The sequence below is a fragment of the Canis lupus genome, chromosome 25, assembly GCF_011100685.1.
Source record: "Canis lupus familiaris isolate Mischka breed German Shepherd chromosome 25, alternate assembly UU_Cfam_GSD_1.0, whole genome shotgun sequence".
NCBI lineage: Eukaryota > Metazoa > Chordata > Mammalia > Carnivora > Canidae > Canis > Canis lupus.
Window position 1 is genome coordinate 29710200 of NC_049246.1, and position 23589 is coordinate 29733788.

At 40.7% G+C, this 23589-nt stretch overlaps 1 protein-coding gene across 7 annotated transcripts in view; it reads left to right on the forward strand.

Moving 5' to 3' along the window:
• Positions 1-20913, forward strand: part of NUGGC (nuclear GTPase, germinal center associated) — a 54467-nt gene extending 33554 nt beyond the window's left edge. For 6 of the 7 annotated variants that reach the window (XM_038573726.1, XM_038573729.1, XM_038573730.1 and 3 more), the window contains 9 exons: positions 2777-2882; positions 4317-4450; positions 8403-8567; positions 12120-12277; positions 14161-14299; positions 15495-15603; positions 16282-16418; positions 18448-18538; positions 20439-20913. In XM_038573726.1, the coding sequence (XP_038429654.1) occupies positions 2777-2882; positions 4317-4450; positions 8403-8567; positions 12120-12277; positions 14161-14299; positions 15495-15603; positions 16282-16418; positions 18448-18538; positions 20439-20578 (1179 nt within the window). In that variant the 3' untranslated portion in view covers positions 20579-20913. Of the gene's footprint in view, positions 1-2776; positions 2883-4316; positions 4451-8402; positions 8568-12119; positions 12278-14160; positions 14300-15494; positions 15604-16229; positions 16419-18447; positions 18539-20438 lie in introns of those variants that run through there. The other variant, XR_005378624.1, reaches the window with a different exon arrangement.
• The last annotated feature ends 2676 nt before the right edge of the window (positions 20914-23589 follow it).

Sequence of the window (23589 nt, forward strand, 5' to 3'; positions counted from 1 at the left end):
GCAGCCCTCAATTTGTTTCCTATAGTCTATGTCAGGTACTAATGTCAAAGACCAAATATTAGAACAACAGATGCTTCTGGTGCTCTTATCACTTAGGAAATGATGGTGGTTTTAGGAGCTCTGTGCTGAGAACTGGGATCAGGACTAATATTAGAACTGAAGACTATCCTAGCACCCCAGTTTATAAGGAATTTAGAGGCCTTGTGTCAGGAACTGGGGACAGAGACCAATACATATATAGTCCTTCTTATTACTATTCCTTATTTTACTTAGTTTGAGTACTGTGATGGACTCTTGACTTTTCACAGAATTACTGTGTTCTTTTTGGTATTCTAGTTCGCCTCTTGGCCAGTGAGAGCCTATAATTTAAGATGGTTTATTTTCACCTTACCCATACATTTTCAAAACATTTTTGCTCTTTGGCAACAACAAGATGTTCAGACTCCTTTTATTTTTCCCTGCCCCAAGATGTGGACCTACTACTCTCAAGTAAACTTGGGTCTCTTTTATTAAAGAGTACTATCAAAAATAAAAATTGGGGTGCTAGGGATTCATATCAAATGATTTCATACAGGCAAAAGAAGTGGGCAGGGTGAAATCACTGCAAAATTATTATTGTTTTTGTTTTTGTTTTTACTGCAAAATTATTGTAATGAAAAAGCTAGAAAAGATAGATTATTTTGAAAATGGGGTCATGATTTATATTACTGACCTTAAGCTAACTCCAGCTTCACTATCCCCCCTTTTGATTCTGTTTTCATCTAGTACCCCTTATATTTTGAGCTATAGAATTTCTCCTCTCTCATATGTAATATCTTCTTACAAATTTTAATATCTATGGTGCTATACACTATAGTAACAAGCCATGTGTGTAAATTATAATAGTGACTAATCTTTCTATAGGATAATTCAATGAATATCCACTCACCTCTCGGATCCTACTTTCCAGCTATAACTGTTTCTACATGTCTTCTATAGTAATATAGAACCTGCACACTGTAGTCACTTCATTGACACTATAAAAATATTTCTCTGTACTATCATAACAAGCATAAATGTTAACTAATATTCAATAGTTTTTGGAAGTGGTATACAAAATTTAGAGCAAGATTTTAAATAATGTAAATAGCTAGATACAGTGAGGCATACTCCTTTCTTTCAAATGTTTTAAAACCCTACTTAAATTTAATTCCGCATTAGTTTTATCTCCCAGTAGAAAATAGTTTCGACATTCTCTAAGCTTTTTTTGCTAGACTCAGAACTCTATCAGAAGGGAAAAAGGTGGGCAGCCCTGGTAGCACAGCGGTTTAGCGCCGCTTGCAGCCCGGGTGTGATCCTGGAGACCCGGGATCGAGTCCCGCATTGGGCTCCCTGCATGGAGCCTGCTTCTCCTTCTGCCTGTGTCTCTGCCTCTCTCTCTCTGTCTCTCATGAATAAATAAATAAAATATTAAAAAAAAAGAAGGGAAAAAGGTTAACCTTGTTAGATCCTTTGTATTATTTCAGCCTTGACTGTAGTGTGTGGGGCTTCTGGAAGTCTATCCTGTCATCTCTATTCCAGCCTTAACTACATGTGCCAGATATGTGGTCTCTTGCCTCTCCCAGTGGCAGCTCTTTGGTATCTTTGCATCAGAAGGAGATTGACAACTCTGTAGTTTTCTACTGCTCCCAAACACCCATACACACACACACACACACACACACACACACACATCCTTTACAGTTTTTCTCTTTTCTTTCTTTTTTTTTTAAAAAAAGATTTATTTATTTGTTTGTTTGTTTGTTTATTTAAGAGAGAGAGAGAAAGAGAGAGAGGCAGGGAGGGGCAGAGGGAGAGTTAGGGAGAAACTGTAGCAGACTCTGTGCATAGCACAGAGCCCCATGTGGAGCTTCATCTCACCACCCTGAGATCAGGACCTGAACCAAAACCAAGACTCAGACATTTAACTGATTATGCCGCCCAGGTGTCCCTTCTTTTCTTTTAAGTGAGAATAATGAAAGATTATGGAACAATATTTGTGTATAATCCTAGTGTAACTTCTCTGTGATGATGATTTTTCTAATCATAAAAAGACTTTCTCATATCCTTAATTCCTTGACATTTGAAACTATGATGTACTTAAATGTTACTCTGCTTTTAAATGTGTCTGATTGCTCACTAACCACCCAACTAAGAACCTTGCACTTTCACAGCACAGTGTTGTGTTGGGTAGGTAAATATTTAACAACCAGCTCTCTGTTTAAAAAGAAAAGAAACAAAACACCTAAAAAGGCACTGATTTCTAGCATTTGCTGATTCCTATGATGTAATACTTCCACCATGGCAAATTTCAAGCTACTAGAGTGATGTTGCTAAACACGGGGTTGGGGAGAGCTGTGTACAGTCAACTCTCAGGAGCTAGTACAACTGTCTCTAGCATGTCACTGCCTTTGCTGGAATTGTGCTCCCCACCTGACCCCCTATGAAGCACCCTGGAGCTTTTCCCCTCTCTGAACATTTCAGTGCACTTTGAACTATTTTCTCTATACAATTTCTTCTATAATTGCTATTTTTAACTCCCAAGATAATAGTTTCTATGCAGCAGTTTTCTTATAACCTTGTGAAGTATGGACAGATGGGAACACCTGCCATATAGGTGTTGTGTGTTCCTTAAAGGGCTCTTGCAGGATTGAAAGTGAGTGAGCTGAAATTTGCTGAAGGTTCTTGTAAGACCTGTGCCTCGTTTCCTTCACCATGTTTGAGTTATTCTGTTCCCTGTGTACCTCTCTCACTTCAGAGAAAACTGCCCACTGACTCCAAGGTTCTCAAGACCTCAGATCTGGTTTACACAGTCAGCGCCCAGGAGTACTGGCAGCCGGCTCTCCTCACTGAGGAAGAAACTGGTAACTTACATATATTTTTTATCTCAATCACTAGAATTCCCAAGGTTAAGCCTGGCACCCTGAATTTCTCTCTCTAGAACTTTCCATGCTACATTTCCAGCTTGTCACAGTTTCTATACCTATTAGCAAATATATTTGTTTTTCTCTCTGCATTGTTGTGGCACCTGAGGCTACAGTTCTTCTTTCATCTAAATTTTACCAAAATTGGTAGAGGTCAGAGATTGGGTTGTCATTTCCTAAGTATTTGGCTTGCAACTCCTCACTCATCCAGCTACAAGTATTAGAAGTATTTACCAAGCATCTATTGTATGCTTTGTCTCTGAGGAGGAAAAAGCAGATGATGTGACTGCTTTCTTCACAGAACTTAAAATCTAGATGAGGAGCTAATACTAAGCCATGTGTAAAAATCAAAGGAAAAATAAGGCTTAGTTAAATGGTGCTGTGAATTAAATAGAATCCCAGAGAACCTAGAGGTTTGTGTGACTGGAGCACTCAGTGCAAAGTGGGCAAGTAGGCAGGATCTGAGCTTGACTTTGACCCGAGCTTAAAATGGCTTAAGACATGCATGCGTTTTACCTGACATGTCGGCATGGGAGAGGAGGCAAAGGAGCAGAAGGTGTAAAATGTTCCTAGAAACGGGGGAACTTCTTGAACAAGGATATAAAAGAAATAATCATAATGGTATACACAAGGAACAATATAGAAGAATTTCTACTTTTGGGAATAATGGGGAAAAAATAGGATGACACCTGTTGTCTTCTGACTAATAAAAGGTTAGGACTAAGATGAATTTCTAATCGAGAATCCCATTCAGCAGAGACTCTCATCTGTCCTATAGGAAGCATGAGAGAATTTCATATTATGGGTTATTTGATGTTAATGGAAAAGTCTAGAAAGGTGGAAGAGCTGAGACTGGGATTATGAGCATCTTCGGTTCAATTCTTTATAAGTAGCAATCCAGAGGGAAGTTCCAGTGTTTTTTAAAAAATATTTTATTTATTTATTCATGAGAGTCACAGAGAGAGAGGCAGAGACACAGGCAGGGGGAGAAGCAGGCTCCCCATGGGGAGCCTGCTGTGGAACTCAATCCCAGGACCCTGGGACCATGCCCTGAGTCAAAGACAGATGCTCAACCACTGAGCCACTCAGGTGCCCAAGTGCCAGTGTTTTTAACCAGTCTGCATTTTTCTACTTAGTTTGACTTGTACCACTATATGAAATTAATATTCATCATTGCTGACCTACCATTCCTTTTGGTTGATTGTAGACCTGGAAAAAATAGCCCCAGAAAAATTGCTGTGTTGGGCAGTCAGCCCACATAGGACCTCAGCTGTAGCTAATTTAGGCTGCCATTCTGATCTGTTAATTTTTGTGAATTCTCTTTGCTGTGAACTCTGGCTTTCTGAAATTGTTTGTGCTGTCTGTGAATTCCAGAAATCCCCAGATTAAGAGGCTATATCAGGAAAAGACTCCTGGACAAGAAGAAGAGGATGGTGACCAAGTATGTGACTGAAGCCTTTGGTTTATTGCTTCTCACAGACAGTTTCAACTGCATGGAACATCTGCCGGTATGAGAGATGATGTCTATGAGTGTGCTCTGCCCCCTAGCCTGAGCAGAACATTCCCTTTTACCAAATTAGAACAATAACATACGATAATTTTTCTTTTCATATCAAAGGAAGATACCAAGCTCAGAAAATTTTAAAAAGACAAAAAAGATAATTAAAGGGTTAAAATGGTGACATTTGAGTGAAAAAGAAAGGAATACTATTTTACCTAAGACAGATGGGTTTAGAGGAAAATGTAGAAATGATTAGCATCTACTTTCGTATCTCCTGAGACTTTGAACAAGATGGAATGTGTTTAAGTGATAACAGAAGTGATTTGTTTTGTCCTAATAGAATACTGACAATTCTTGGTTATATTACAGAGGCTGTATGGTTATTCATATAGTCCAAAAAAATGGCATCTGTCTATGGATTTCCTTTATACCCTGGTGCTGTCAGAATCTCAAACTCAGAGCAGCCTAGTGCAATAATGTGAGAGGAAGGGAGCTGGCAGGGACATTCAGCAAAGAGCTTAGATATATATCTTCACAATCTGGAATGCAGGCCTTCTGAATGACCAGCTCCAAATTACTCTTCTCATAATAATGGAAACATTTATCTCTTTGATGGGTGATGTATTTTTTTATCCTAAAATACGATGGACTGACTGCTAAATTAGCGGTGGAGGAGAGTTTTGGAGAAAAAATTTGGTGTTGCAATCAATCACCAACTGCACTGCTTCTTTGTGAGGAATGAATATACAAATACATAATCATATGTTAAAACAGAACTCTGACCCACAGCCTGCAGCAACTTGCCTAGGAAACCAACTACTACCATAAACAGCTCAGGAGAGCAGTCTGCTGTAACTTAGACTCCTAGGGAGCCAGACTGCTATCTCTAGTAACAGTCCAAGAAGCTAAGCAATAATGTCTGTAACAATCAGCCCCAAATGGGCTGATTGGTTAATAACTGATGGTTTCCCTAATCTTCACCCCTGCTTCCAACCAGAGAAGCCAAACATGCACCCTAATGGACCACATGGGACCTTCACTTCTAGTTAGCCCACCAGGCAACCCCTATGCCAGTGGCCTCTGATGAGGGCATGGTTGAAGCCTTCCCACTCCTCTGGCTGCTTTTGACTCTCTGCAAAACACAAGTGATGGTGGCTGACTCTCTTGCTATAGCAAGCTCTGAATAAATAAATAGCTTTGCATGTTCTCATTTGGTTGGTGTTTATTTCCTTACTATCTTACTTACTATCAACCATCAGGTTTTCCCAACCAAATTGTCCAATTTTTTGTTATACTAAAAAGGAAGGGGCAAAGAAAGTGAACCAGTAGGGCTCTATGAACATTTAAGGGGCTGGTCCCAATAATATGGGAAGGTACACTTGGGCTGGCCCTATGGCATGGCCAGGCGAGGCAGATAATGGAGACCTGGCTTCAATGTGGTAAGGAAGCAATGCCAACTATAGATGGTCTTTTAGTTTTGGTCAAATGTCTGCATTTAAATATTCTATATAAAAGTGACATATTGAGCAAGGTTCCTTGTCTTTTTCATCATATTTCTTATTCTTTGATTTGGCCTACTTCTGTGAGAAACAATGACAACAACAATAAGCTCCTGGAACCTGAGATTTTCTAATTTAACTTTGCACTCTGAAATACCAGGGAAGCGTTTGACCTTCTAACTTCCTGAAAATGCTCTTCAGGGTGAAAATTGCCTCACTGCCCAGCAAAAGATTGCTTTTGGAAGTGCTGGTGGAAAACAAATCAGATGTGGTGCTCTGTGTGGTTGGTTTGTTTTACAAACACAAGGACAAGGCATTTTGCAATTAAACTGAGAAGTGCCTGCCCTTTTGTGCTCTTCTCTGCTAAAGTGGCCCATGTGGAAACTCAGTGCCATTCTCAAAGCCAGGCTGTAGCAACAGAATACACAGAATAAGGGTCTGGGTGGCACTTCTGGGATAGCCCTTTACATAGGCATTAGCCAGCATTTTTCATCAGAATCCTTTGACCTCAGATATTGGTCTCAATCTTAGTTCATTGATGGGAAGTTGGAAAGCAAGAGTTTTTGTTATTTCCTTTGCTTTTTTAATAGATCAAACCTAAACATGTGGTGATTGATCATTTTTTAAGATTATGACTCAAACCGAAAAACAAGAGTCTGAATATTTGGCAATTCTAAGTGAACAGGAATCTAGTCATTATTTTTATGAATCAGTAGGAAGTTAATTATGACATCTCAATGTCAAATGAACCCTGCATTTATTTATAGTAGATGTAAGATTTTCCCTTTCTTACTGTTTTTTATTCCCAGACCTGCCCTTATACTTTTGTTTATTTAACAACGGTTTGTGGAATGTGCGACTTTGTGAGAATCTTGCCCATAGAATTTCTGTTGGTGACATCTTCCTTATTTCCTTTTGATCACCAGTGACACTACAAACTCAGAAGAATCCAGAGGGCACTCGGAAAGAAAAGTATGGCATATAGAATTCTTACTAGTGAAAACCTATGAGAATCCACAGGGTACACCTAAAGCTGAATAGTCTCCATAAGCTCCAAAACTCATGTACTCTAAATCTTGCAGAGTGTGGGAATTTGAGACTTTTCAGGAACATTCAGCCTCATTCACTTCAGTGCAATCGAGATCTAGAAAAGCTAAGACGTTTATAGAAGGTCATGTATCAATTTGAGAACAATCTTTGTCATTAACTTTGGAATAGAATTTAAAAGCTCACATTATCTAGTAGTTTCTCTATGGTGTTCATTCATTCTAAATCGTTTATCAACTGCACACCCTGTGCAATGTTCATTCACTCCAAAATGTTTATCAACTACACACTCTGTGCCATGTCTCGGAATAAACAAAAACAAATAGCACAGTCTACAATCCTTTAGCAAGTTCCTAGTCCAGGGGATGAGACAGACATAGCACAGCAGAAGGAAGGCTGTACAAAGGGGTGTACAAAATTCAGTGGAAACACAGGAAAGAGAGCCCCAATGCCACCCAGGGGAGTCAGGGAAAGTGATCACATGGGGAGTGGCTTTTGAGCTTTGTCTGGAAGGATGGGAAGCATGTGCAAAGACATGGGGTCACAAAAGGGATGACACATGGATGGAGAATGGTAGCAAGTTCAGGAGAAGCTACCCTAGGATGGGATGATGTTTTGGGGAAACAGCTGGGGGCGTTGGAGAAGTTGGCTGAGTTCTGGAAATGTGGGGCCTTTGAGTGCTGTGTTAAGTAATGTGGCTTCTATCTGCTGCAGGCATTGTGAGATTCCCCCAAGATTCTCACACAGGGAACAAGTTCTACAGAGTTCCCAGATTGGACTCTAGAGGTCAAGGCTATTTCTCCCTTGTATAAATTGAGTAGATCTTTTCTTCCTTGACTAGACTATATTCTCCTTTGAAGAAAGGACCACATCTTTATTATTGTGTCCTATAGCTTTGTTCTTCAAAGTGTGGTCCAGGGCCCAGAAGATCAGTATCACCTGGGTGCTTGCTAGAAATACAGAATATCAGGTCCTTGGATTTGAGCAAACTCTCCCCATGATTTGTACACATGTTAAATTTCGAGAAATGCTATTCTCAAAAACTGCTTTGTGCATGGTCAAAGCCCACTAAATTTTTATAGAATCAGATATCATTGAAAAAAACCTGTTTTTTTAAAATATGTTTTAATGGCAATTGGAGTTTATTTGACTAGTTATTCCCTCAAATACCCTAATGGATTAGACACCTAAAGTAAGTTGCAGGAGGTACATATATATTGTGTTCTCCAACCCACAAATCTTAAGGAGGTCTGTCCACCAAGGGATGCTTTAATAGGATGAAAGAAGTCAACTGAGGGTGATAAGCTCAAGCTAAATCTTGTGTTCTAGACAAGCATAAAGGAAGCAAAGTTTGAAGAGAAAGTGCCCTTAGAGAGAGGATGACCTCATGCTTCTTATGGCCTTTGTCCATAGAATGAATACTTGCACATGAGTGGCCTGCGGAGATTTGTAGAAGAGAAGATACAGCTTCTAGAGAAGGCCATTGACCAGTGCTTTTCCCATATAGAACAGCCTCTGCAAGAAGGAGTCCGAAATGCCAGGACTTCCTACCGACGGATCCTTGGGGCATGTCTGGTGGTGAGTGACCCTTTCCAGGGAGAAGCTGTGATATTCAGTGACATCTGCCTTATCTCCAAGCTCCTTTTGCATTCTTCCACAGCTTCTGAAGGAAATAGAGAGCTAAAAGAGAGCAAGAGAGAGTGAAAATTGTATACAGAAAAGCACACAGAGGGAACTGTCCAACTGTGCATTTCAAGGACCCAGGAGAGAGCACATGGTTCAGTGGAAACAGTTGGAATTTAGGAGCTGAGGATCTTGTTTTGAGTGCCAGCTCTACCCATCATGCACTCTGTAGCCCTGGGTGAGGCCTTAAACCCACTTAAGCTTGTGGGGTTTTTCCTCTGAAAATGAGATGCTGAAAACTTGCCCTACCTATCTTACAGGGTTGATATAAATGTTAATTAGATTACGTAGTAAGGAAACATTTGTAACTCTCACTAAGCAAGCAAATTGTTGCTTTATCTTTTAATTACTTATATGAGGTATCTAAAGGATAAAAATGTAAGTGCCAGACCCTATCTATCTAAACCTAACGGGTGAAAAAAGAGGCTTCTCACATTAGTTTGCTAAGACTGCTATCACATAAAATACCATTGATTGGGTGGCTTAAAGGGCAGATATTTATTACCACAGTTGTGAAAGTTAGAAGCCCAAGATCAAGGCAGTTCAAAGTTGGTTTCTCCTGGGTCCTCTTTGGGGTTGCAAATGGCCACCCTCTAGCCATGTCCTCCCATGATCTTTTCCCTGGTGCCCCCCTCTCTTCTTATAAGGATACTTGTCCAATAGACTTAAGATCTACTCTTACGTCTCATTTAACCCTAATTACCTTCTCGAAGGCCCTATTCTCCAAATACAATCACATCTGGGCTCAGGGATTCAACATGTCAATTCAGAGGGATATAGTTCACTCTATGACACCTGTTAAGAGTAAGGAGTGATGAACAACACTTCTCGTGTGACAAAGAGGATGCAAAAGTCTCAGAGCTTGGAATAGTGCATGTTGTTACCACTGTTTTAATATGAGTTGGAAAGTTAGAATGCTAGCAGTGAGAAGGTAGTGTAACAAAGCTCTACATTTCTGTGGGCTAAAAGAGTAAAGAAGTGGGAATGATTCTGGGGTCACTGGAGGGGACCCTTAGAATTGTGACACAGGAGAATGAGAGGTGGAGTACCTTCCCTATGGCTGGTGAGTGGCTGAGTGTCCGTGAACGTAGTATGTGTGCATGCATTCACTCATGCATTCAGCAAATGTGGATGAAATACTTACCTTGGTGCCACAGACTGTGCATTACCCGATTCAGTCCTCATGATAATCCTGGATGGTAAACACTCTTATTATTTTAATTTTACAGTCTTACAGAGGCTGAACAACTTTCTGTGGCTGCATATGGGATCCACATCTACCGCAGATCTGTCTGACTTCAGAGCCAGGATGCTCAAACCCTACACTAGCCTGTTGTACTTCCCTAATTGCACTCTGCAAACTATTGTAATTGCCGGCCAGCTACCTAGGTTAAAATGTCTAAATCTTCATAAAAGTAGTGAAGTTTTGTCCACAAATAGCCAGCATCACCTTGCCAGCTCCATAATGAGCCTTCTTGAGAGCAGATCCTCCAGCCCCATTCAAGTAACTACCCCTAGCCAGCACTTGACAGAGCCTCACAGAGGAGCCCTGAGCCAGCACAGGCCAGCTGTTGGGAAAGGTCATGCATGCAGTCTTTTGACCCCTCCCCCCTCGCCCCTACTTGGCCATATAAGAATGTGCTTTGGACCTGGAACACTTTCTTACTGAGACATAAAAGAGAGATAAAAGAGCCTTCAGCTTGTGCTGGGCTTATCACCTTGTGTGGGAATATTATCCTCTGTTTTATGCATCCAAGGCCCTTAGGCAAGCTCCCAGTTTTCTGTATTTCAGATCCTATGTGGGAGGGCTTGGGTCCTTGCACTGCACACAATGTGGAATGTGTGCAGGTACGCTTGCCTGCATTGGCTACAGAGTGGGTCTGCTGGCCATAGGGGACCCATGCATTGCAAAGGGCTGGATCCTGCCCATACTTTTTCTCCTCTTGTTGTAAGTAAATGCTGTACCACCTGAGCCTAGTATTCATATTGTCTGTTCTTGGGGACCTTGAGTCATGCACTGATCTCTTCTCTGGGTGACATTTACCTGCCTTTTAACCTTGACCACACAGCGTGGCCATCTAGTGAACAGTGAAACAGCAGCTAAGCCATATCTGAATTCCTGACCCAGAAAACTAGTGAGTACTAAATAAATGTTTGTTGTTTTAAGCCATTAGGTTTGGGGTAATTTGTTTCACAGCAATAGGTAACCAAGTCATGATGTAAAAGATTCCAGATCACCAAAAGTCAGTAAGTGCATGCTGAGAAGGTGGAGACACAAAGTGGAGACCATTCCTTTGAGACCGTTTGTTCATGAAGAGAAGGAACAGTTCAGCCATCTCGAGGCCTTCACTAGGATGTTGTCTCATGAACTGTCTCATCTCATCAGTTCTGCAATGGCGCTTTTCTCTGTGACTGCAAACATGTCTGGGGTGTCTTTGATAGGCAACTTTCCTTTGTGATCAGAAATGTGGGCAAACATTTATATGCCGACATCATATCATTATGTAACATAGCAACATAACCTAAAATGTGCAATAATACAGGAGTGGTAAAATTAATTAGGTTACATCCATATATTATATTTTATGGATCTTGAAATCATTTTTTAAGATACTTACAATGAATTGAGGAAATGCTGATGTTATAAAATTAAATGAAAAGGATAGAATATTAAAATATATATATATGGTATGTGCCAACTATATCATGGGACACAGCCATGCACTTGAAACAGAGTTCCTTAAAGCATATATTGTTGATCACAATGACCACTACTGAAATTTTGGTTGGTGCAAATATATTTTTATTCCCTTTACTAAGGATCACCATCTGGGTGAGATTTATCAACGTTTCACGTGGCTCTCGCTTCATCATATTTTTTTGCTTCTGACTTGTGAATTTATTTCTCTGGTAAAAATATATCATGAAGATGTATAAATAACATTACATTTCATTAGATGTTTAACAAAAAGTATAAGAAAACCTTGGGGTATGCTTGGAAAATCTGAAACATACACCCTCAGTAGGGTCATAGCACATTTTCATTTAAAAATTGCTCCTTTAACAAATATTTATCACAGACTTCTTACACTGTTGCCAGATGATGAGAACATCAAGATGGATAAGACACTGTGCCTGCTCACAACAAGCTGCTCTTCCGGTATAGAAGCCTGATGAATAAACAGACACATATAAACTATATGAGGAGAATTGTGATCAAAGCAGCACAGGGCACTCTGGAAGCCAGGGCAGGGGAGTCGCCAACTTGAGGCATGACTACTGTGCCCTCTGTCCAGTTTAAGCATATGTTAAAAGATCATGTTGTCCCTACTCTTCCCTGTGACTCTTGGTCATACATAGCCTTTGGCCAAAGGCAGTATAATTCTGACCTTGTGACATTCTAGTTAATGTGTACTAACTCTCCTAATGTATTGTTTAATTACCTAGAGGAGTAGAGGAAACCAGGGCTTCCACCAGACTCTGAAAGCTGTTTGCCTGAAAAACGGCATCTATGCCTCCAGGACTCTCGCAAGAATAGATCTGAATGAAGCCATCACTCAGCCCATCTATGACCAGATTGATCCCGTTTTTGGAGGCATTTTTAGGTAAAGGACCCTTTCTCTTGCTCCTTTGTGAACAAACATCTGAAGAGCATTGGGCCAGTGTCTCATCGTTAGAAGAATTTTTACTTTAGATCTGGATGTGTAAAGGGTAGCTTGCAACTTAAGAAGGAAAGTTTAGTCTCTGGCAAAACACAAAAGCCGTCTTGGTTTGGTTTACCTATTTTCTCATGGTGACCTGGAGTGCAGCTGGAGATGTTGCTTTCAGACTAATATTATGATTCCCAGTATTTTTAAAATATCTCATACATGTGGCAAGGGATACATTTTCTTGTGGATCAGAGCCCAGGACAGGTTATTTTGGTTGGAGAGTGTGGAGTTAAGCAAACACATGGCCTTTATAAATTTTCCCGAAAGTAGAAAGGCAAAGTGGCTGACCGATGTGTTTGTTTTTGATATACCATGTGCTCCCTCACTTACTAGCTGTGTGAGCTTCAAGGTGTCTCCTCCTTCCATCCTTGACCTTTAATCCTCTTCTCTGTCAACAAAGCTAACTCTCCTAATCCCCCAGTACCAGAGCCTACACCTCCCCCCACCACCTCCGTCTCCTTCCTTTGCCTCTGGAATTTCGCCAGCTGCTGCTGTTTGAACCATTCTACTTTTGCTGGATTCTTACTCTTCCCCTTTCCTTACTCCATCTTCCTTTAAACTCCCTTGGGATCATGCCATTCCGTCCACCCTACCCCTGTTTACAAGTCTATAGGATAAACTCCAAATTCCTTAGAATGGCATTCAAAGGGTGCCTGAGTGGCTTAGTTGGTTAAGCATCCGGACTCTTGATCTAGGATCAGGTTGTGATCTCAAGTGAGTCCCACCTTGGGCTCTGTGCTCAGCGGGCAGTCTGCTTGGGATTCTCTCTCTCCCTCTCCTGCTGCCCCTTCCCCCTCTAAAATAAATAAAATCTTAAAAAAAAATGGCATTCAAGACAGTCCACCTGCCTCCAGTTGGCCTTTCCACTCTCTCCTCATCCTCTTGCTCCATGCCAACCCCCTGCTTCCGCCAGCCTGGAGGGTAGCAAAAGGCAACTGAGATGTGCCAGGACATATGCTATGCACTGTGCATGCAGGATTTTATCAGATCCTCTCAATACCCCTCTGAGGTAGCTTCTGTCTATTTATAAGTAGACAAGCTGAGATTGAGAGGACTTCATGCCGCTTTTCCAGTATCCCTTAGCTCATGCCTATGCCCTCTCCTCTGTAACCCGCTGCTTCTTACTGTTGGGATGTTCTGAAATTTCATTCACTATGTTCTCCCCATGGGGGATAACTCCTACTTTTCACTCCCCCAAATCTTACTCATTTTTTAAGATGTAGTTCAAGTCCCACCCTTCCAGGGAAACCTCCTGGCAGTGGGAAGACTGACTTTTTTTTTTTTTTTTAAGATTTTATTTCTTTATTCATGAGAGAGACACAGAGAGCCAGAGACATAGGCAGAGGGAGAAGCAGGCTCCCTACAGGGAGCCCGATGTGAGACTCAATCCCAGGACTCTGTGATCACAACCTGAGCCAAAGGCAGAAGTTCAACCTCTGAGCCACCCGGATACCTGGGAAGACTGACTTTTGAGGTTGAACAGATCAATGTCCAAAGCCTAGCTTTTCCATTTACTAGCTGTGTGGCTGTACACACATCAGCAACCCTCTGAACCTCAGTCTTCTAGTCTGTAAAATGGGAATCACTGCACTGGTTTCCTAGGTTTTGGTGTCCAGGTCCTGGCACAGCACAGTGCCCAGCACACAATAGGAATTCGATAACTGTTCTCATCCCCTGGACTTAAAAGCGAATAAAAGGGGACCAGCTAGTTTCCTCTTTGTTTTAGCCTCACAGTAGCCACAGTTGTCTCTTAACATTTTATTTTGTTTCTTTCATAGGGCTGGAAAGCCCACTGGTTCCACTTTGCTGCCCCATATAGAAGCTTTTAAGCACACTCTACAGGAGAAAATGATGGAAATGGGAGTAAGAAATGGATGGAAATATGATAGCTACAAAAAGAGTTTCCTGATCCAGGAGGTGAGATCTTTGTAAAGGGAAGAGGGTATGAGGTGGGGCAGTGGCTTTCTTTCCAGCAGGATTTTGGAGGTGTTATGTGTCTCTCCTCCCCTTGTTCCTCTGGAGTGTTGAGGTCTGGGCATGTCTCAGAGCAGATGCTGTAGACACAAAGTACAGTGGGATGGGGCAGGTGAGAGTAGTCCTGAGACAACTGTGGGGATATGGGACACTGGGCCAGCTCTGTGACACCGCGAGGCAACTGGCAGGGAGTCCTGAGGTTGGAAAGGAAATTAAGTTTCCAGGAAGAATCTTCAAGGAACCCTTAGATGTACAAACATTTGAACCCACTTGTAACACATCCACTAACCTTCTATCATTTTTGCCAATATTATGAAGTATTATCCAAAGCAGTGAAGCTTGAAGAAGTGTCATTTTTTGCAGATCATTTTAAAATTTTGAATAGTCAAGATTCTTGTCTGTGATCCATTTTCCTCTAGACTGTCCTACTCTGTTCAGGCTGAATAAAATATCATAAACTAGGTAGGTTATAAACAGCAGAAATTTATTCCTCATAGGAGGCTGGAGGTACAAGGTCAATTGGTACAGGCAGATGTGGTGTCTGGTGAGGGTCCACTTCCCTGTTCATGGATGACTGTCTTTTCACTGTCACATCATATTGTGGAAGGGGCAAGGCAATTTGCTAGATTTCTTCTGTAAGGGGAATAGTCCCAATCATGGGGGCTCCCTCCTTCTGACCCAGTCATATCCCAAAGATCACATCTCCTAATGCCATCACCTGGGGGATTAGGATCTTAACATACTAATTTGGGCGGGGCTTGGGGGGGGCACAGATATTAAGCTCATAGCACAAGCCCAGCCTGAATTACATGGCAGCACTAGAGAACTGTCCTGTGCCCCCACCCCACCCTCTCCCAAAGAGAGCCAATTCCAGCACCTTGCACATGCCTGAGTTCAACTTGGCAAATATTCAACTCGTTTGTAGGTGCCAAGTGCTGTGGGAAGCACTTTGGGGTATAAAGATGCTTAAGACAAAATTCCTGCCTATGAGAAGCTCACAGCCTAGTTGAAGAAAGGACACGTGGACAGCCAAGCATAATATAAGGCAGAGGGAAATGGTGATCACACAGGGGAACACCTGACCTGCTTCTAGTGAAGGAATTGTCACAAATGACCTTTTGTTAACATGGATTTGCAGATAAGTGCCATTCTGGGAGGCCTGGAGGATTATATCTTCAGAAAAAAAAGGAAGATCTATGAGTCTCTCACCACCTCTGTTCAGAACGACCTCAAGCCCTGTTATGAAGGTGGGGACTCTGGAGGGCGACCTATCCACTTCCTCTGGGGTCTTTCTGTCAACTACTTCGGCATCCTTTTCTTCAGCTTTCCCCTCGTAGTATTTGGCCCTGCATCCTGAGTCCCTCTCATCCTCTTACTCCGCAAATTGAAAACCAATTGCAAGGGTGTGGGGAGAGGTGACCCGTGAATAATTTTTTTTTTTTACCTGTGTGTTTCTGGTGCTTTCTACCCACCCTTTCTTTATCTATTCACCTCGCTTCTCCTCTCTTTGCTGCATCTCAGCTAATTAAACTATAAAATCCCTTACCCAATTCTCATTCTTATTCCCTTTAAGTATCTGTAAACTCACTTTCCAACTCCTTTTCATCTTGGTAGTCCCATTGATTTTTCTGATGGGGGGCATTGGAATTTTGTAAAATTCTGCTTAATTCATTCATTAGATTTTCTGAATGATCGTTATCCAAATATTGAGAGTGTTGGTTTTTTTCTATCATGCTATTATTAAACAATTCCTACTGCATGGAAAATGATGCTACATATATAAATATGTGTGTGTGTTTGTATGTATCTACGTGTCTGTGTATATATACATAAAATATTTTTTGTTTGCCTGCCTTGCTTTCTGATGCTAAAGATTTCTCAGCAAGTCCTTGCTGCGGTGTGACTGTGGCTATCATTTTTGCCAGAGGCAGCTCAGATCACTGGCAAGAAAGCATGTGAGAGAATGAAAGATGTCATCAGAAGAGGGGTGGACCGGCAAGTGGCTGAGGGCATGTTTGAAAGGGCTCAGGAAAGGATGCAACACCAATTTCAGCAACTGAAGGTATTCTACATCCATTGTCTGAATTCCAGTTGGGCCTCCTGGGGTGAAAGAAGCCCATACAAAAAGATGAAAGAAGTAGTAGTCATTTGGACCCAAATGGAGCTGATGCCTTCTGCAGAGCGGGCCCAGCCAATGCCCACAATGCCAGGAAAGGAGGCCAGCTGGCACTGGGCATTCTCCCTTGCCACCACATGCTGGTGTTGTAGTTTCTGTGGGGCTGTGGCTTCAGAAATGCAGCCACTCCTGCTCTCTCTCACCTGTCTTTACCAAGTCACCAGTAGAACAACTGTAGCCAGATGGGGTTCCTAAGCTCTTGACATACATTAGCTCATTTAATCCCCAGCAAGCCTGTGAGGTAGGGACTTTTGTTCTCATTTTACAGATAAGAAAACTGAGGGAGGGAGAGAGAGAGAGAGGTGTGGCAACAGGCCACATAGCTACTAAGCTGCATGGCTAGGATTTGGGACTTGATAACCAGGGTCTCTGACAATAGTATAATCTCTAGACAGATTTTTTTTTAGATAAGAATGTCTAATCTATGTAAAATATCAATCAATAAATCAATGCCAACAAACTATTATAGATCAAAGAGTTATGACACCTAACATAGATTTAAGTTTAATTCTGTTTATCTCAGAAAACAGTTCCTAACAGTTTCCTTGAACCTAAAGCATCCATCAAGTACACTTGGGCCACCTTGTCTCAGTTCTGGGCCTCTTTGTGTGCCACCACCCTCCCAAGTAATAAAAATTCTTTGTTTTAGTCCAAGCCACTATTAGCCCCTCCCTGGCCATGTGCATTTCCAAATTCTTCTACCTCAGTCCTGACTTAGCAGACCATTGCCTAAGCATCTAAGGAACGTGGCTAGTTGTTCTTTCCATTCACCTCTGAATCAGCCTTCTTCCTGAAATGCTTCCAACCTGCTCCCACTCAACCTTGTGCCCTCTCCTCCCCTACCCCACCGCAGTTTTGAAAGATACCTTTCCTCACAATATGAAGCATATAATTTCTCTTGGAATAGGCTAAGAGGCATCTCGTTTGCCAATAGAAGTTTACTCTCTGTCATTTAACATATTATCAAAGTCTACAAATACTTGCAGAAAACTGGCCAACCCCTACAGCATCCAGTCCCCATTGGATATATAGAAATTGGCCCTTAAAGAGCCCCCTAAAAACAATTCCACTAAAAAAAGTGATTTATATATTGACCATGTACAAATGCATCTTAAATGACAGAAATGGAGGAAGTTGGAATTAGGCAAGGCCACAGAGCATCCTCATTTGGTGACCTTATGGACAAGGAGGCTAAAGCCCAGAGGGCCTGTGTTACTAGCTCAAGGCTCACAGCTAGATGTGGGACTAGAGCTTAGGGTTCTTGGCCTGATGTGTTGAAGAAAAAAGCCAGAGTCAAGAGATCCAGGCTTAAAACGAGGCTGTGTCAGGCTAGAGGAGAGTCAAGTATTTTTCAAAGGTAGTCAAGAGATGGTTAGAAGAGGGAAAAGCTTTTTCATTGGTCACAGAGCTGAGATAACAAAGAAGACATTTCTCAGGAAGTTGGGAAAAAGAATCAAGAGTGTCAAGTATGGTGTGCTACACAAAGCAGGTACTTAATAAACATGTCCAATGACTAAATGAACAATAGGATGATGGGTTAGTGACCAGCAATTTTCCTCCTTTTCCATCTCTGCGATTGCTGTTCTCTACCCCTGACTCCCACCTCTATTAGATCTCCTTAGCTCCTGACTCAGTTGGTCAGCACCAGAGGTCCAATCCCACATGAGTTTTGATAGGAAGAAAAGGAGATGCTGAGACAAGTGGGACACCCCCCCCCCCAAAAAAAAGTGATGCCCTGTTGACTCCTGACCCATTCAGTATACTCTAAAGGTGGCCCATCCTTGGAATAAACTTTGATATTGGCAACTCAGTCTGTACACACTCTGGTTGGGGGATTAGATGGGGTCCCTTTCAAAAGCTAAGCTTTCCCTTGGGCTGTGCCATCCTAACAGAATGACCATGCTTTGTTGTATAGAATGGAATCTCGGAGAAGGTGAAGGGCAGTATCACTACCATGCTGACCCTTGCTTCATCCCAGGGAGATGGTCTCTACAAGGAGCTTGCAGGTAAATACATTTGCAGAAGCAGTGACCTTGCAGACACCCCTTGCTGTGGTTGCTCTTTGCTGGATTTAAAGCAATGAAGTTAGGAAGAATTTTCCAAAGTATGGAATGGAGAGAATTATGACTGCCCTGTCCTTTGTATTTTGGAGCATCTGCCAGAGCCCATGCATTATACTTCAGGATATGTGTGCAGCATCTCATAGACTTCTCCCTCATCTCACAGGAGATGTTATTGTTTCATTTTGCACATGAAGAAACAGAGACTCAGATCAGATCATGCATTCCAGGACTTTTCATAACTGGAAAGTGGCAAATTCAAATTGCTAACTCTGCTCTGTGGTTTCCATTACCCATTCTTTGAAGTAGATACCTTTTCATGAAAAGCCTCATTTTCTGGTGGTGGCGGAGAAAGGTTTCTCTTCATCTACCAGGAGCTTGGGGATGCATTACCAGCTGCCCATGCCTTGTTGCACGCAACCATCTCTCTTCCATGCCTCCTGGGGGAAACTGCAGTGTGCTAACTGGCACAAAAAGCAATCGGGATATTTCTAGGAAAATTAAAATGCACATATCCTTTGGCCCAGAAATCCTACTTCTGGGAATTTATCCCATGGTATCCTCATACATGAGCAGAATGGCACATGGACAATGTTATTCAGGGAAGTATGATGTCAAACATTGGAACAACTCAAATATCCATCAGTATAGCACTGGTTAAGTCAACTTTGGTACACAACTAGTGGAGGACTTTCTAAATTAAGGAGTAAGACAAATAGACTCAAGGTTCTAATTCCTTTCTTGGTCATGAGTCCCATTGCTGGTCAATCTCAGGGTGGGTGAGTCTGGATAATGACATGGAGCATGTAGAGCCAAGGTAGGTTGGAGAGCCAGGAGCAATGCTAGAATCAACCCCAAGGTCAGTCTGAAGTGTCCCTTCAAAGGGGACTGTATTAGTCAGAGTTCTCTAAAGACACAGAACCAGTAGGATATAAATATGTGTGGATAGATAGATGGAGAGACAGATTTATTTTAAGGGATTGGCTCATATGAATGTGAAGATCTGGGGAGTCCAAAATCTGGTAGGGGATGCCAATAGGCTGGCAACATGAGAAAGAGTTGAGTTCCAGTCCAAAGCAATTGGCTGTAGAAGAAGGAAGAGTTAATGTTGCTGATAAAGTCTAAAGGTGGTCTGCTGGAGAATTCCCTCTTGCTTGGAGGAAACCAGCCTTTTGATCTGGCCAGGTCTTCAATTAATTAGATGAGGCCCACCCACATTGTAGAGGACAGTCTGCTTTACTCAAGGTCTGCTGATTTAAATGTGAATCTCATCCAAAAATATGCTCACAGAAATATCCAGAGTTATGTTTGGCCAAATATCTGGGCACCATAGCCCAGACAAGTTGACACATAAAATTCACCATCATAAGGATATAATTTGATTGCAGTTCATGAGGTGAAAACCCGAGAGGTCAAAACAGAGCAAATTCACTTAGAAAGAGAACTGTTGGGAACACAGGGATCAGGGAAAGGGGAGAGAAACCTGAAGAGGATTTAGGGGAGGTTTATTATGTGGTGGGCTTTGTATCTCCTTCCACTGAGCTCTTATGAAGACTTAGTAAGGACTCAGTGAATTCCTGGATCTTTTTATGATTAGGTTTGTGTTTCTTTTGAGGATGACCCCTATGCTGAGATAAGCCTTAAGGTAAGAGCAAAAATGACAGTTTGATCAGGTTTTTTCTATAAAATAAATTGATCAGACTATCTGACCTCAAAGTTCCATTCCAGATACCACATTCTGGGACAAGTGACCCAGATCATATGGGATCCTTAGGAGATTTGTTTTCTGGGGACATTTCTGAAAAGGACACTAACTCCTGATGCATGCTTTTCTGCTCTTCTATAGATGTTAAAAGTGAGTACAAGGAGATGGAGAAGCTACACAGAAGCCTGAGAGAGGTTGCTGAGAACGCCGTGCTGCGAAGAGGCATGCAAGATTTCCTTTTGAAAATGTCCCCAAGCAAAGCTGTTCCCCACAAAGAATAAATTTATTTCTTAGGGCTTAGCACCAAGTAGATGAAAAACAAGCCTGAAAAACAAACCAGAATCATTTCTGTTTTAAAAAATGTAATAAAGAATATCTTCCAACTATTTGGACTTTTTATATGATATAAAACTCAAAATATTGTTACTTCTGGAAACAGCTGACTGCTGGGCATCATCATTTCATTTTTATTTGACAGCCAAAAAGAATCATCTTGAGTCCCTAATGGAGTTTTAAAGTTTTAGGACAAGAAACTCATGTTTCAGCAAAGAAAAATATCTGAACATTTAAAAACTTAAATATTACAAAAAAAAAAGCCCCTTGCAAAATAAAGCTTTAGAGACCCAATTCTATTTCCCATTTTGATACTAATGAGACTTTTAAGGAGGAAACATTGTGCCATGGAAAAAACATGAGTTGGAGAGCCAGACAGACAGGAGACCTGGCTTTACCACTTCCCAGGAGTGTTCTTTAAGATCATTACTTCTCAAACACTTTGATCTCAGGATCCCACACTCTGAAAATTTATTGAGAACTCTCTAGAGTTTATGTGTGTTGATAGTTATTGTATTCAAATTAAAACTGAAAATATTGGAAATAATTATTTACTAATTCATTTAAAATAAACTTGTTACATGTTAATAGAAAAACATTTTTGTGAAAAAATTTTTCCAAAAAATTTAGTAAGAAGAGTGACATTATTTACACTTTCATGGATCTCTTTATTCTCTGGCTTCATAAAAGACAGCTGGATTCTCTTACTGTCTCTGCATTCTGTCACAACCTGTTTTAGTTGATGTATATGAAGAAAACACAGATTCACACAGATACAGAGTTGAAATGTGGAAAAGTACTTACTAGCCTTTTCAGATAATTTCTGGATAATCTTATTTGATACAATAATCTTAATGAAAGATAATTTCTTAAAAGTTAGTTGCAATGTAGAATCTGAAACTATATAGGTGAACCTTTTCATATTCTGTTACATTAAAATACATTTCTATCTCACAGTTTGAATGTGTCTTTTACCAATGCATGATTTTGTGGCATTGGTCATATTGAAGATATTTGTTCACTGAATTAAGTAGATGTTCCAAATGTTGACACATTTAATTTTTATAAAATACTAAAAAATCATATTTGTTAATATCTTTACCAACTTAATCAGGAAAGCTTTGATGTATTCTTCAAGAAGCTGTCAAGTTCATGGTAGAGGATACAAGTTTTAGAAAATTCTAATTTCTTCTCTAAAAGTTTATCTTATGATTGGCAACAAATATGGTCAGTTGCTTTCTTTGAAGTGGTAGGGTCATTTTATTTATTCTTGAGAAAATGTCCACCACTTAACCAAGTATAATTAACCATAGTTTGTCAACTATTATTTCAAGTATAAATAATGTTCTATGGGGAAAAAATCAAGTTCAGCTCAACTCAATCATACAAGTGTTCTTCCTTGAGGTAGCAGAAGTACCTTAAGTGTACTTCCCTTTTTGTCACATGAAATAAAAAAATGGTGTCCACTTAAGGATCAATAATTAATGGAATTAATAACTAACATTGTTTCATTAGTAACATTCTCAAGTGAAACTTGCTTTTTTTTATAAACTAAAAATACATAGTGACAAAAACAATAGTTACTAATATAGTTTGATGCCACTGCCTTGCTTCATGCCAAAGTGCAAGTTCTTTGCCCACCTTTATTTTTAAATCTTTAGTGCAAGCGTCAACATGCACTAAGATTTAAAAATAAATAAATAAACAACATCTTAATATTATCATAAAAATGGCCTGACCTAGGATACCCCTCCAGAGGTGTTTCAAGGGCCACACTTTGAGAACTACTGGGTAAATTATTTAAACTGTTTGAGCTTCAGGTTATTTATCTATAAAATGGCAATAATAGTAGTGCCTACCTTGACACTACTAGAGTTGTCAGGAAGTTTGAAATCATGCTTTCAAAGTACTGATACATGGTACTTAATGGCACTTGGTAAATAGTTATTTTAGGGGCAGAATAGAGGTGATATGGTTTAATCGTTGTTTGTTGGGAGACTTGTGTTTCAATCCCACCTTTGCCCAGTACTAATATGACCTTTGACAGTTCCTGAACATCTCTAAGATTTCATTTCTTCATATAACAAATGAAGGAAGTGAACTGGATGATTAAAACAATCTTTTGCTGCTTTGAAATTCTAGGATTTTAAGTCCTTCCATTTTTATTTTAATGGTTTTTGCCTAAGAAGGATAAAAAAGTATCCATACAAGTGGGTCTCAGTGGGTCTCAGGTCCTTTTCATTTTAAACTTCTAAGCACACAGATTGATCACAGTTTGCATAGTTTCACTTTTTATTTTTCAAGTGAGAGATGTGGAGGACTTCTACCTCCAGCCATGACAGAGTAACAGGGACCAGATTTACCCTCTAATGTTAAGCTACTGAAAAACCAAACAAATTCTATGAAACAACAGTTCTCAGGTATAGGAAAATTGTACAGGACATTGATCCCTGAAAGAAGGGAGACAAACAAGGTAAGCCCTACTATTGCCTCATCCTGTTGCCTAGATAGAGTTTCCATGCCACTGTACAGGGAGGGGGAATCCAAACAGAGCCTGGTGGTCTCCTTGACTTGTAGAGACAGAGTTCAGAGTTTGGGGAGTCCAAGATGATTCAGATTCATAGGGTAGATTACTGTGGAGAAGAAAGCTACACAGAGAGAAAGCTCCAGAGATATGAAGCAGAACTTGAACTTTCTCAAATCTTTTAACTGAGTACTGATTAGTACATGAAGCTACCAAGAAAGAACGACTGGAAAGGAGCAGGCATAAAAATCCCCAAATGCCACATCAAATTAGTAGTAGCTATAATGGAAAGACCTTACACATGGAGCATCAAATAAAATCCTCAGAAGACTATTGCCTTAGTAGTGGTCCAAGAATGTCATAGATCACACAACTAACAGAGATGAAAAACAAAGCTCAAAAGGATCAAACTCTTTACAATTAACTGCATCCAAG